Here is a 15702-nt window from a genome sequence, read left to right on the forward strand (position 1 = left end):
TAACATATCAAAACAAGAGGCAGAAGATTGCACAAGCATACTTTTGTCAGGTTTTGAATGATTTAACAATAGATATACTGTTTGAAATTAAGGCAAAACACATTGTGACACTTTATGGTTGAGAAACATTAACATAATACATTTCACTTGTGTGAACTTAACACGTGCACTTAAATTCACCTTGTGACCAAGAACAAAATGGCTCAGAAGAGTATTGTTTAGAGAACTTTGTTCTAATGCAATGACATTTTTGGGATATGTGACTTTAACGTTAAGTGTCCAAATACTTTCTGGGGCCACTGCATGCGATGTGATGTGTGGTCTATTCATTGTCGTGTTTGTCTGTGGATGGATTGTGTGGTTAGTTTCCACAGGAAATGGCAGACAAGCTTCTCAGAAACACACTTGTGAGGTGCTTTCTCATCGCTGACAGAGAATCGTGTCCATATCCTGTGTGTGTGAGAATGTCAGTGTACCTACATGCCGGTCCTGATTTTAAACTGTTTTTAAGATTGAGATTAAGCTGAACAATTTAAAGCTTGCAGCTCCCATGAGGACTATATTGTGTAATTGACACTCAAGCAAGAAAATGTGACAATGCAAAATCACCACTAAAATGCTGGTTGTTAGGGTGTTCTGGGTGGTTTCTAGGTGACTGCTTATTGGCACAGGTCAAAAAAAATCCATCTCCAAGCCTTATTAATATTCTAGTCTCTATATTGTTTCACCCTTCAGTGTAAGTCTGTTGTACTGTGTTGTATTGTATTGTTTATTTTATTTACTTACATACTTAGATAAATTAAATTACATCAAATTATTTTTTATCTTATTTTATATTCTACCAGGTGATAAAATTGCTTAGAAAAAAAAATAAAAAAATCACATTTCTCCTCCATACAAACTGCATACTGCCACAACTAATTCAAAAGATTTATTATACAAAATATGATAAAACTATTACTTATTTCAATATTAAACAAAAAACTTATTTTCATAAGCAAACACAAGTTCTAAATATTTATTTGAAGTCACAATATTCATAGTATAATGTAATTTCTGTATAGTGTCATTTTAAAATAAAACTACGAATGATTGCATTTCTTGATGAATTTATTTCATGTTAAGTTATGAAAAGATCTGGTGCTTGTTGTTGAAATGAGAAAGGGTGGGAAGGTGCAGAAGGAGGGTGGAAGAGAAAGGACCATGCAATTATGGAATTTCATCCCTCTTTCTTTTGGAAACTTAATCTTCCCCTGCCTTTGGGTAAAGCCGAAGGCTCATTCAGGCAGGAATGTCAGGACGAGTTTTAGAATGTAGTTTGAGTTTGTAGCGAGAGAGCGAGAGCGAGAGAATGCTGCAGAATGTCACGGTGTACATTTACAATGGGAGAAGCAAATTTAACACACAAGATTGTAACACTCATAAGTTTGTATTATTTATGATTTTACTGCAAATGTCTAATATTGTCTTTCATTTAACAAAGAGGTCTGAAATATAGTGCCAGACCACACGTGTGCATTGCATTCCCAGCGTCGCCACAAGGGGCACTGTAGCACACATTAGCATTAACTGTCTTCTTGTACAGTCAGTTTCCTTTTTAAGTCAAATACTGGCGGAACAAAAACTAATTAACTTAAGAAAAACAATCAATATTTTATAGAATTGTATAGCTGTTAGCTTAATAATAACACTTTCGTTTGGTGCAAACACTTGAAACTCTCTATCTTGAGTACATGTGCAATGTCTGCATATTTGTGTAAAGCATGTTTCCATCCCTAAGTTCAAAATGTGCACAAAGCCAATGTTGTCTTTAATCAGAATCAGAACACGTTTTAAAATGCATACAGATTGTGACTGTGAAGAAATCGGGAAGCCCCTGACTGCCAGAGACACAGATAAAAACTTCAGGATGGAACACAGACCATGGGCTCTCGTTCCCTGCCCCCACCGAGCACCTCATCCTGCTCTCTCTCTCTTTCTCTCTCTTTCGGCACATTGCTGTTTGATTGCTTAAGCCCGGTGGTCAGACAATGGGCGTATAAAGAATGGGCCGCTTCCTTCCTTCCTGTTGAGTATTCTGCCTTGATGAGCAGACTGAATAGATCTGGGCTTCAGAACGGGGCATGAGCGCCGGGGCCCAGCTAAAACCAACAAAGAGACGCTCTGGGGGCTTTTCCAATTGCTCTGCTGCCTACTCTCTCTCTCTCTCTCGTTCTTTTTCTGCACAAATGCGCACTCTCTTTTTTCAGACTCTCTTGCTCTTGCTTAATGGGGGTGTCTCTTTGGATCTGAGGGTGTGTTAATGAAAAAGATTATTATTATTATTTTTTTTTGGTTTCAGTTTAGATTCAGCTGTGTTCAACAACAGGATGTTTTTTCCCTTAACTTTTTTATTTTTTATTTTTTTTAAACAGTGTTTGTTCTATTGTCTTTTTTATTAATTTTTTTTTTTCGGTTTGTTTGGTCTCCAAATGTGAATATGTTGTGTTTTTAAAATAATGCACCGTATTTTGACAGCCTGTTGACTGTGAAAACTTTTTTTTTTCTTAAGGTAAATTCATTTTTGGGTGAACTATACCTTTAAACAGTATCTGTTTGTTTTTTTTCTTCTTTTTTCTTGCACTGTTGTTTGCCTGTTTAGTCCTGTGGTAACCAGTCAGGGTTATCTCTCTTTGCCTGTGTAGCTTGTCCTCATTGACACTGTTAAATTTAGAATGAGGATGGAAGTAATCAATACCCTTTCAAAACATACCAAACATCAATAGACTGGTACATAACGTCTTCAACGACAAATTAAGTAACTTCCCATTGGTCTAATCCATTCCTTTTGACAATAACTAGACGTTCCGGCCTAGGCGAGCACTTAATACTAGTGTTAATTTTTGAGACAAAGTAAGTTCCGTCCCGTCTGTTGTCTGTTTATTGAGGTCAACCCTCCCAGCCTTTATCTGACCCATTTTTCTGCTCAATGGAGAAATCTATATTTCTCTAGAACTTGGCATGCAATTGCAGCTCTTTCAAAAGGGTGTCATTTTTCCCATCTATCCTTCTTTTGTGCTGCCTGCACCCATAACAACACATTTAGCGGCTGCTAAACACTCGCACGCAAAGTAGGAAACATGCGCGTGCGTGCTGTCACACACACACACACTCGCACTCAAAGGCTGCCCTGTGAGAATACCAAGCAGGTAGTTGAAGAGGCTTAAGAGGCGGTGAAATAACTGAGGGCCATTGAAAAGATGGTGAATACACAAGGGTTCGAATGTGGGGGTAAACTGTTGGCCCATTGTCATTTAAAGTAATGTCTTTAACCCTTTGCGGGGCTTTCTTGAGCAAACCAACCCCCCGTCGCTGCCCTGCCATTCACAGCTTAAAACAATGGGTGGGAGGCAAGCCGGAAAACGATGCACTCAAGCGATCGGGACGGTTTTGTTTTTCCACCTTTTGCCGCGTAAACGGGGAAGGGGGCTCATCCCTACTGAGGGGTGAAAGCTGGCTGCCTGTCACTCAAACCCTCGGCAAAATAACAAACATGCACCAACACGCTTTAACAACAGTGCGAATGCCAGTAGTGCATATCATGTCACAGGGAAGAAAATGGGAAAAAAGGAACAGACTTTTACTTTGTGACTATACAAAAGGAAGCGTACATGCATTGCAAGATCAATATATATTATTTTAAAAACATTTGCTGTAAAAAAAAGGAAAGAAAAAAAGTAACCTTGACACATTAAGCCACTTTAGTTTTAAAGAGTGATTCCCAACTGATGGTTTGTACTCCAAAGACCACTAAAATTGCAATTAACCATGACCATTTGCACAGACCAGTTAAACTTAAATGTAAGACACTTTATTTGGAATGTAAAATCTGGGACCTGAATTTGAGAACTTTAAAGTCATATTTAGTTTTAAAGTGATTTTACTCTTGCAAATAAAGTTGTGATAATGCAAACAGAGTTATCTGCGAAGTTTCAGCAATCAAGTTTGTTAATACAAAAAGGTTAAACATCGCAACTTACATGACCACATCCAAGCAACTCGGAGAGTGTCTGGGGAGCGAAAATTTCCTCAAAAGCAGAATTGATAAAGCATCTTTTGTATACCATATCTAATCTTAATATTCCCACAGGGCAGTTTCCATAACACGAGCGAGGATTGGAGGGAGCGTAGCAAACAACGGCTTGCCAACAGAAACAATCTCTGATCCTCCTGATGTCAACTAGTGGTTCGCATACTTCAATGATTAAACCAGTGCCAGATGTTTCCCATGGAAGTAAATGCAGCCAGTATCCGCTGCTGGCAGGGGAGGCTGGAAGTTACCCCTGAAGGCCTGGCTCGAGATCAGGGCTTCTTTGTAAAGGAACTGGGGTTGATCTTGATCTGAGATCAGTTTGTTTTTGGTGGTTCTATCAGACAAGCAGTTTGGAGTTCCACATACTGGTGTTAATTATTGGTAATCATAACTTGATAACTTAATTCAGTGTGACTATTACATGACTAAAGACTTGACAGGTTTTCTTGGTCAACCAGAACAACACAAACTAACACAGTTCTGCAATATTACAGTTGAGATTATGTGTCTCCAAATGGTCACGGTTAAAGCAAGATCATTCATGAAATAACAGTCAACACCAGACAATTCTCAATGTTGCATTTCTAGTGAGCTATATTAAACTTCATTTGATCTCCTTTGTGCAGGAAGATCTCATCGATAGAATCTCTCAGTAACGCACCTATTTTGCTGATTTGCCAGCGTACACTATCACTTTCATCGCTTTATTTTCAGATGACCTCGAAACTGAAGCTCTGTGAACATCATCGCTGTCATCATAAACGCAAAGTGAAACGCGACCCTGACAGAAGATCCATCGGGTAAACAAAGGCGACTGAAAACACAGTAGATTTTCTGAAATGGTTCTTTGTGCTCAAAGGCTAAAAACAAGGTCAACAGCAGGCCAGTTATAAAAAAAGAAAAAAAAAACCACAGAAAATGCATTGTTTAATTTCAAAACGTTAATATATTTTCTATTTTATAGTGAACATATGCATCAGATTTGACACCCTTGTTTTGCAGTAACAACAGAGGAGGTTTTGTTTCTCAAAGTTGGGGTGATGCCTATAAAGATGCCTTTCAAAATAAATATTACTTTATAAAATAATAAAACTTCAAATAAATATTTTTACACTAAACAATGTGTTGAAATTAGAAAATAAAGTTTTTCTTAGGGTCACTGTACAATTTACAAGTATAGTTGTAGGGATAATTCATGTAAGGTTTCTCTTCTATAAGGCAAAATATCAAAAGAGTGATTGATATACATTCGAAACGAATGTACAGCACTATACACGTTTTATATATGCATCATATATATGGATCTGTCAAGGTGCCTCTGGTTTGGCACAATGCTTTTCACAGTTGAAATATTATATGTACAAAAATAAAATCTCTCAGAAAAAGAGCTCATTTGCTAATTTACATACTTTGCAGATACTATTCACAAACAGTTAGTTAGAAGAGTCTGTCACCTTTATCAGTCATATTACTGAATGTCAATAGGGCTAACATTCTGGACTTCAGTTTAAAACGAAAAGGACAGGGGAAGGATGTTGCGACAAACTCTATCCCCCTTAAAGAGTGAAATAGAAAGAGAGAAAGAAGAGCAACAAACAAACAAACAAACCACTTCAAACCAGTTTTTGCCAATCCAATGTCACCTCTTGGTCTACAGTGCCAAAACTACAACAATTTGCGAATATTTTTCCACTGCTCTGGAGATAGTCCCAGATAAGGTTATCTTCCCAGTGCTACTCCAGGAACCGAGCCTCGTTTATTTCTCAACTCCTTTGTTCTTGCAGCGGCATCCTGGCCGACTGGTGCAGTCATAGCACGCCTGGCACAACGCCACGCAGCCCTTTGCCGGGAGGTAGCAAAACAGGCAGGGCAGGAAAAGTGCCAGGACGCTTATGGCCGTCCACCGCATGCAGCAGTGCGACTGGGTGCAAGAGAAGGGCTTGTCCGCGCACACATCCTCATCGTCGTTGGAGCAGTGGTAGAAGAGACCCTTGACGCAGCAGACGCAGGTGACATAGTCCATCGCTGTTGTCGCCGAGCAAAGGCACCTGCGGCCGCACATCCAACAGGACGGCAGGGTCCGAGGGCAGGTGCACCCTTCGCACTTGCAGCGGCCGCAGTCCTCGCAGCGATTCGAGTGCTTGCCGTCAGCGGCCTGGCCTGGGATCGTGGCCAAGGGCTTCAGTTCCTCCTGCTTCAGCTCTGAACGTTTAGGCTGCGCCCTCACCACCCGCTCGGCCGTCCCTCCTGCGTTTCCCAAAAGTCTTTGCTCCGACGAGGTGCTGCCTGTGCTGACCCTGGCAGTGCTGCGTGACCCGTCACTGGTGCCACTGGTGGATCTGCTCACACCGCTCCTTGGCGACTGAGGGGCTTGTTGAGGAGTCTGCTGTCCGGCTCGTTGGGCCCTCGGGGAGTTTCTATGCTCGGAGAGCTCAATAGAGGCGGTGGAAGTCGGGCTAGAAGACTGCAAGTCCGTTTTCTGCTGGGAGGCCGGCGGACGGGGTGCCACCGTTGGGCCCTCCGTGTACTCATTGCTGCTGCGGATGGTCCTTATCTGGTCCAGGGAGAGCACCTGACCCTCCCAAGGCTCTGAGTCCCCAGTCTGGGGTCTGCCAGTGTCACGCAAAGCTCGCAGCAAGCCAGAGGAGCCGCTGCCGCCATTTTGAGGTCTTGTCTCCATCTTTACTTTGAAGTGGGAACTCTCCGGCTGGCATTGAACACATCTGAAGTCCTATGGGAAAGGCAGACAGTTAAACGAGAGCGTACAGGGAAGTAAAATCCCATAAACTAACCATATGTAAATCATACAAACTATGCAAAAAGAAAAGGCAGATGGCAGGCTCCTTAATGCAAATCTCCCAACTACTCCCCACCTCTACAGCCCTAGAAGGCTGATCATTAATGGCACAGGCCTTTACCACCTGCAGCTATCAAGTTCATGGAACATCTAGTAGACTCAAAACCACTTTTGCTCTACAGCGTCTCGGGTGCTGCACATTATCAGATCAAGAATAAGGATCTCTTTGCAAAGTAAAATCTAACAGTTTATCACCTGCACAAGCATCATCTATCCTCAACCAATGTGTTCTTATATATATATATATATATATTCACACCTTATGAACGACAGTGTTTCACTTAACTGTACATTTATATTAACATCTTGCAAATATCATCCATGGCTTGCTTTTGGGGAATTATAAGGTACCATGTGTACTGAAATACAAATATCTGAATATTTTTTTTTTTTTATCGTTTTCTTTTTTTTTTTAGGGTTTTGTGTTTATTTTAACATTGCAAACACCATTCTCACTGTTCAGTTCTTGCAGAGCACATTAGAACTTGTTTGTAAAAGATGGTATAGGAAAAAAATAATTAAAAGTACACCCAACTTCACTTTGCTTCGTGGTACAAGCTATTATTTTAGTCATATGGATCCAAAATCATAAGCAAATGCAATTTTTAAAGAGCTTTATTGCACAACTTGTATATAGGCTAGACAGAGATCACAGTCTTGTACATGAATAATGCCGTCATAGTGTTTAGTTAAATATAAAAGTTTACAATTCACCATAACACATTTTCATAGTATTGTTGTTATAGTAAAATTAGAAATTTTTTCATTTCATCGTCAATTTTAATATTTAGCAGCTGGCGTGCATAGGAGTAACATGACGTCCACAAATTTATTATGACGTTATCAACGGGGGCGGAGCTCTAATGACAAAAACTTGTATACAAAAAATAAATAAATAAAATATCCACATGTGTTGAAGTGGGAAAAAAAAAAAAAAAAAAATACACATGAAACCATACATCTCCGCACCAGTTGAATTCAATCTAAATAACACTACCCCAAATTACCATATCAATGCACAATCTCTCTTTCCACGGAGAGGCCCCATCAGCAAAATGTCTGTTAAACATCTGTTTATCTCCTCACTGCTATTTAAACTTCTGATCTGGGTTATCAGCATGCATACTAACTTTATGACAATACTTAACTTGGTTGAACCTGGCATACAGTACAGAACCATTTTTTTTTTCTTTGCAACAGCAGCCAAAGTTTTATTATTAGCCTATTATAAGTAAAATAATTAGTGGAACGTCGTAGGAGTTCTTACTGAAGGAAAGAGAAACATACTGTAAGTATAGATTACGTTTATAAATGTCTAGTGACAACTTTAAATAATTGCGTCAAAATAATTAAAATGTATAAAGTTTTTAAATCTTTAGTGAGTCTTCGTATGGGTTTTTCATAATCGTGCAGCTGTAGATGACGTTTTTCAATAGCGATTCGCAACTTTAACTAAATGAAAAGTAAGTCAAAGTAAGCAGGCTACGCACTGAACAGATCCGTATGGCAACTATTTGCACAGCTGCAAGAATGGCGCGGAGCATGAGCACTGGAAAAAGTCATGAAGAACACGAAGAACTATAATATAAATGCACGACTAAAAAAACATAAGCAATAAACGAAATTAAAATAAAAGCCTGTCAAAATCCAATGCAAAAAAAAAAAAAAAAGTTGTAATACACGTCACTTACCGTGATCTCACCACCTCAACCCCCTATTTGTGTTGTGAAGAGTATATCCTACTAGTAGGAATTTCTCTTTGGTTAGTCCTCAGTTCATTGGGTGATTCATTCACAAAAATCCCGATGATAGCAAACACCCGCGCGTCCTCGTATTCGCCTACTTTCCGCGCAACTCGCGCGAAACAGTAACATCAGAATTTTATTCCAAGTGGAACACAGTGTAGTTTAATTTATGCTGTTAAACCGCTATTTATGCCAAAAAGAAAATAAGTTCCAGAATCCAACAAAATGAGCAGAGTTTACTGAAAAAAATACAAATAAAAAACGCTCAAGAAGACGCGTTGCGGTTCGCAAGTTGAATGTTTGGCTGCATGGCACACACTGTGCTGCTTTCAAGTTTTTCAGCTCTTGTTTTTTCTTCTTTCCGGAGAGGAGGTCGGGTTTATGCTGTAAATGGCGTCATGTGGAAGTGAAGGGGGTGAACAGAGTAGCTGTTGTCCCAGAGGATATATCGTATCCGGTCCCAGCTCATTGGCTCTACAGGACTCAACATTCACTCCCTGTGTCTGTGTGTGTGTGTGTGTCACAGAACACTAGCACACGGACGACCGATTCATTTGAGCGAATCGGTTCAATCGAATGATTCGATTCAATGAACCAATTCAAAGAGCCGACTCACCACTTCTTTTGAGTTATTCTTTAAAGGTGTTCCTACTGGGACATTTAGGCATATGTGTACTTTTACAGCAGATTCGCTGTTTATAACAATCTTTTACATTACGCTATATAGGTTATTCCCAATGTTGCGCAGTTCATGCAAATTATTCACCGACTTTCAGGTGAGAAATCTGGGTCAATTTTGAAAAGAATACGTTTCTGTTAGGGTCGTTTTATCGAAACCAAAATTATGCTTACAGTGAGCTAAATGTCAACTATAGTCTATAAAAGACGTTTTAAACAAACGTGTTTAAACATTTGTGTTGACAAGAAAATCGAAAATTGTTGAATTGCATATACAGTTAGCCTATAAAATATCAAGATGGTTATTACTAACAACAACAACAACAATGAATAATCCTTAAAAAATAAAATAAATACAAATAATAATAATGATAATAATTCTTTATTAACTAGAGGGTCACACCTCGCCCATAATTCTCAGCCTATTTGCTATCCCAACAACATTAGCTTTTAAACATTATTATTCCCCATTAAAATTAATTCATGTTGTTAATATTAATTGTTCTCGACTTTGTGATACAGGCTAGCAGGTAATGTTAACAGTTTTCCTCGTACAAAAAAATAATCCCTTACAGTACAGTTTGCTAATCGGTTCAACAGAATCATTTAAATGAATTTTAAATGAGTTCATTCAAAAGATTCTTTCGCGAATCGGATATCGCTACAGAGAAGAGAACACTGCCTCCGTCTTTCACGGCCTAAACATTTGCACAGGAGAGCTTATCTGTTGCTCAACCACTGTTGACACTTAAGTTTATAATTTTAACACTTTCTTTTCTTTTTGAAGGTTTTTAAGGGCAGGCCTACATTTGTTAGCGGTGAAGATTCCTTTTCTGCAATGAGTTCAAACTTTTCTGTTCTTACAAATCTAATCATATACCTTTATGCAGTTCTGGTCACCCATGTATGCATTTCATTAGTTCCCTTATACCTTTAATCCACATTTAAAAGTGCACATGCTGATTGTGCCTTAAATTAAAATCTAAATGACCTAATAATAATAAATTAAATAATAAATTACATGTATTATTATTATTATTATTATTATATTTAACTCAATGGAAATGAAAAAAAAAAGAAGAAAAAAAAAGAAAAGAAAAAGAAATCATTGGGTCTATTACTGCTCTCTAGTGGCATGAGAAACTAACAACAGTACCATGTTTATTCCTTGAATTATCACCAGAAATATATTTTAACTAGAAATGCACAGTACAGGATTACCTAAGCAGAAACAACATCAACATAGTAATATGAAAAACTCATATTCATAATGCTCTGATGTAAGTTTGGAAAATATAATTACATATTATTTAATTCTTAAATACAATAGGCAATATGATAAACGTAACAAAGTTGATAAATAAAAGAGAAAATGCAAACAAAAGTCTGATCCGCAGTTAAATCCGATCTAGCAGTGATAGAGGATGAAAGACACCAATACAACAAGTTTACTTAGCATGGAAATAGCTTCCATACAAAGCCACTTTATAATGTATGGACCATTGTGGGCTAATAGGAAGTACTCCCACAGGAGAATGTAGACTTCTTCAAGTACCCCCCTTGACACATTGTCTGTCTGTCTCTCTAGCAACTTTTCTTTAAAAAGGCTGCAAGGCAATAACAGGCAAGGCTGCTTCTGTGTTATCAGAAGGAGGGGGTGAACAAATGCACCTTGAGGTGGCCTCAAATGAACATGGAGAGTCAAAGAGGAAACGAGCAGAGAGTGAGCGAGTTCCCAAACCCATGAGACTCCACCATCTCCAGCTGAGCGGCCCCTATTGTTCAGGGCCTCCTTTTCACCAGCCAAAGGTGAAAAGGTAACTGACAGGGGGCTTTGTGCCTGGTCATGGGGACTCCCATTGCCCAAGAACGCCCAGATTCCCTTGGTCACACATTATCAATGGGGTCCATGAGGAAATGGGAGAAGGGGGTTGAACGGTGATGCAAGGAAAAGTCTTTTAGAATAAGACACATAACGAATAGTTGGGTGAAGCTCATGGAGACTGTCAAGAAATGTCTGGGTCGTATAAGAAATTATATATTGCTCACAAAATGAAACAAAACAGGAATGCCAAAAATAAAATAAAATAATAAAAAAATCATTATAAAATAAAAAATAAATAAAATAAAATAATAAAACAAGTAAAGAAAACAAACAAACAAGCAAACAAAACAAAATAATAAAACACTGGGCTGTCTGACTTCGCAAAAATACTTGTACCTAACTAGTCCTAAATAAGTCTTCTGGCATTATTTCCAAGTGTACCTCTTGAAAGAACAGCTGTCTTTCTCCTTTGGCTGTCTAATCGCCCCCAACCAAAGCCTCCCAAACAAAAGCTTATACACGTTTGTAAAGATAAAGAGGAAGCAGTGGACAAAATGCATACAGATGGTTTAGGTTTGAGCTAAGCTCAATGTGACATGAATTTGTGGGCTTAATAAAGTTACTTGACATTTTCCTTTCCTGGCGTCATTTATTTTTCCTCTTGTTCTGTGAGATAAGCTCCACTGTCACCTCAGGCTTTACCGTGGTTCAAGACAATTTAGTTGGAAGAGACGGAAATAGAGAGATAGAAGTTTCAATTACGTTCTGTCATTTATTGTAATGTTCTCTGTGGTAATGCAGAAAGTCTTAGACTTCTTCACAGCATGCCATTTCCTTTATTTACAGATGAGTTTTGCATTTGCAAGCATTTTTTTCTTCCTTTCGGAAATGTAAAAAAAATCGACTTTATTTTATTATCATGTTTTGGATAGCAACGTTAAACCAAGTTCCTCTTTGCAGTCATTTAAATACATTTTACCAACCCCTGTTATTTCCACTGGCATGCTCAATGTTGCTTGAAACAAAACCAAAAACCACAACGTGTCAATCTGTGCTCAGAAACACATGTTAGTCACAGTCGGTAACGTCTCCAAAATATTTGACAGATAATCACAGGAATGTCTGAGAGGATGTTTTATAAGTACAATTAGATGTGTTTGTAAGGAAGAGAAACCGTATATCCGTTTGCTCGTGTGTTGGAGTGAACCACAACGGTCGAGAGTGGGTGTTAAAGGAAAAGGAAAGAACAAAAAAAAAATGTGAAGAACGAGTGCAAGGATGCACATGCGGACACGGAGCCAAGTAATAATGACCCCTGGTGAGCTCTAGGCATCGGAAGGAAACACAGTGTGCCCTGTAATTAGGCATTTTATAATGTGCACCAAATTCTTTGATAATGCAACAAGGGGACAGTGGAGGGGGGCCGTTTCAAAACCACAATAGTTGACTCTGGAGCCAGTTAGCCCAATTAAAGCAGGTTATGCACAGTCATTATGCTAGGTCGGACAGATCTCGTAGGAAGTTTAGGCCTCGTATAAAGAAAAAAGTCTCTTGCAGCCTGGGGGCGAGCTGCATGGGCTTCGCCTGGCATCGTTTAGCTGTTCTCGCACTTCCAAGGAGGTATGCCAGATTTGAAGTAATGAAATCTTTGCCCTTGATTTGCCTGTGAATAGCATTGGCGATACTCTGGGTTTTGCTTTGATAGCAGGGTCACCTCTTTGACAGGTTCCCGAATGCCACATTTGGAAAGATAATTAGGAAAGACAATGGTCTGCAAAATGGGTTGAATAACCACTTCAGCTTAGCTAGAAATTACAGATGTTTCGGCACAGTTTGTGAGGAAAAACTACACTTGACTTTACAGAGCTGTTAAAAAACAAAGAGGAGTATTAGAGTATGTTTTACAAATGATTGCCGGTAGCCATTGACTTCCATAGTATTTGTTTATCCCCCATACTATGGAAGTCAATGGCTTCTGGCAACTGTTTGGTGACCAACATTCTTCAAAATATCTTCTTTTGTGTTTAACATACAGTAAGAAAAAACTCATACAGGTTTGGAACAACTTGAGGGTGAGTAAGTGAAGACAGAATCTTTATTTTTGGGTGAACTGTCCCTTTAAGTCTATGGGACTTTATCACTCATGTCTGTAGTACAAGGTTCTGTGCTGAGCTTTAACATTTATGGGGTTTGAAGCTTAATATATTCTGTTCTGGGAAATGCACCAGAAATGCAAGAAAATATGAAATAAAAATACATTTTGCTGAGCCTTTCATAAACGTAGTTGAGACACCAAGTGACTCTCATTGTAAAATTAGTCAAAACAATGTTCTTCTCTCTCAGATAAGATTAAATAACCAGCACACTGCAAACAATATTAAGACTTATTGCAGAGCATTTGCTTTGCATGAAAAGGAAAAAGTTGCATAAACAATTGTTAAAATCATTTTTTATAGTCAATATGTTCCACTTCTATCTTTGTATTGCCTCAATCTCTTGCACTTCTAAAAATGGCCATGCTCACATACAAAAATGACAAATCAAAACCTTCGTGTTTTAAATTCTGCATCCTTTGAATCCATGAAGTATCCATTGGATCCTTGGACAGCTTGTGTCCCCTTCAGACTCCCAAACACACAGTTTTTTTTTGCTCACACACAGTGGAGTGTTTTAGGTTCAGATGAAAACCATTACACAAATTTTGCGGTTCCTGTTTTTATATCCTCTTCTCCGGCAGTCATCTGGGACAAAGAAATGGATACTTGGCAAGCTCTTCTTCCTCCAGAAAAAGAAATGAATAACAATCCCGTCTCCTCAAACTGTGCTTCCGCAAAGAGCACTTTTCCAGATGGAACTCTTGACATGCAACACACACACACACACACACATAGAGAAACTGAAAATCAGTGAACCCACTTGAGGAGGTAAACAAATCTAATACTGATACAAAACACTGCAAATAAAGAAGAATGGAGCTTTTGATGCTGGAGTATTTTTGTTTAAATCACGGAGGCTTTTATAGTGGAGTGTAAAAGTCTGAAACTACTAGTTGAATTGTTTCTATTTTGCTCTTTATTGTAATGGAAAATATTTTTTTTGGAGTGCTTTAAGTCAAGTCAAGTCACCGTTATTTATATTTTGCTTTTTACAATGCAGATTGTGTCAAAGCAGCTTTACAGTATTAAAAAAGGGAAATAGTGTGTTGAAATAGTGTGCCGTTCTCCTCTGGCCAGAGTAGCCCAGCAGTTTAATTCTAGTTTGCAACAAAGTCAGATTGTGCAGAGGACTCATCTGGTTCCTGTGGTCTTGCTTTACATAAAAGGAATTAGAATAATCATAAAATCACAACAATAAAAACAAGAAATTTTAAAACTTTTAAAATGATTAAAAAATTTATTAAAATGAATCAAAGCATTTATGAATATAAAATAATTATATATAAAATACAGTGCAATCATTTCGGACATAGCACAGTGCTCATTCAGTAATTGCACAGCTAAACAGATTTTTGAGTAACTTTTTGAGATTTTTGAGAACAGTTTTGAGTCTGGTTTTAAATGTGGCTAATGTTTTAGCACATCTGATCTCTTCTGGAAGCTGATTCCAACTGTGGGCGGCATAATAGCTAAAAGCGGATATATAATGTAATCTCAATGTTTCTCTCTGATATCCCACAATATGCATAAAACATATTTGCTTGGAAACCTGGCAACAATTTATATAATTTCTAATAAAACATTTTGCATCACATTACAATTCAAAATATATAATGTAAACTGTTCAACTAAAATTAATTTACATTAAATACGACACCCGTTGACGTGAACTAGCTTCTGCAGTCGACCATAAATTGTGATGCTAGAGAAGAAATCCAACCTGGATTAGTTTAATTAGCTGGCCATAAAAGCATCCTGTAACTGTGGCCTTCAGCTTCAGGCTTCTTGTCCGGAGGCATGTAAAACCACTTTTCTTTCCCCCCACAAACTACCGTCCATTCATTCCATTTAATATTCCCGAAGACTGACAGAAATAACTCATTTCCTTTTGCACTCAGTGTGTTCCATGCTAGAGCCGTCATATCCATCATGTTAATAGGTTCTGATTAAATTGTCCATGCTTCCTAATAGCACAATGATTTCAGAGCGCACCCATGCCCCCCCCAAACCAAATAATAAATCAAGAGTGTTTACTCATTAAATAAACAAACCTAATCTCCATTTAAGTGCCTCATTTTACGGTGTAAACATAGCAGGGTCGAAGAACCGCCGCCTTCTTGCTCAACTTTTTTTTGGCCACGCTATGTTGGAATGCAAAATTTCTCGTTAAAATTTATTAAAAGAAAGAACTGTGTCTGCAGCTCGACTTCAGCCGTTGCGCACACGTTCGCACAAACTCTCTTTGTTTGGCTCGCAACGCGGCCGCTGGTTTACAGCCACACGCGGACACAGCCAAGCTTTGTTCTGCAGGCCGCAGTGGTTAATCTAGCCCCTGTATCTTTAACTGAGCAAAAAAAATTAACAAAAAT

The 15702-nt window shown here is 38.5% G+C and overlaps 1 protein-coding gene across 2 annotated transcripts; it reads right to left on the reverse strand.

Annotated features, from left to right (window-relative positions):
* Nucleotides 1–1004: 1004 nt before the first annotated feature.
* On the reverse strand, nucleotides 1005–12812 carry spry2 (sprouty RTK signaling antagonist 2). Of its 2 annotated transcripts, none has more exons than XM_058770484.1 (2): nucleotides 8621–12812; nucleotides 1005–6795 (listed from the first exon to the last, which is right to left on the reverse strand). In XM_058770484.1, exon 2 carries the CDS (start codon nucleotides 6750–6752, stop codon nucleotides 5829–5831), a length of 924 nt encoding a protein of 307 aa, XP_058626467.1. In that variant the 5' UTR covers nucleotides 6753–6795; nucleotides 8621–12812; the 3' UTR covers nucleotides 1005–5828. The 2 variants fall into 2 exon arrangements, with proteins under 2 accessions (XP_058626467.1, XP_058626458.1); XM_058770475.1 differs by having other exon boundaries at nucleotides 1005–6803; nucleotides 8621–12808.
* Nucleotides 12813–15702: the final 2890 nt, after the last annotated feature.

Source organism: Onychostoma macrolepis, chromosome 01 (assembly GCF_012432095.1).
Source record: "Onychostoma macrolepis isolate SWU-2019 chromosome 01, ASM1243209v1, whole genome shotgun sequence".
In the NCBI taxonomy this organism is placed as follows: domain Eukaryota; kingdom Metazoa; phylum Chordata; class Actinopteri; order Cypriniformes; family Cyprinidae; genus Onychostoma; species Onychostoma macrolepis.

Bases quoted from the DNA above. Each gene is read 5' to 3' on its own strand.
- spry2 (XM_058770484.1), bottom strand. From the start codon at position 6,752: ATGGAGACAAGACCTCAAAATGGCGGCAGCGGCTCCTCTGGCTTGCTG.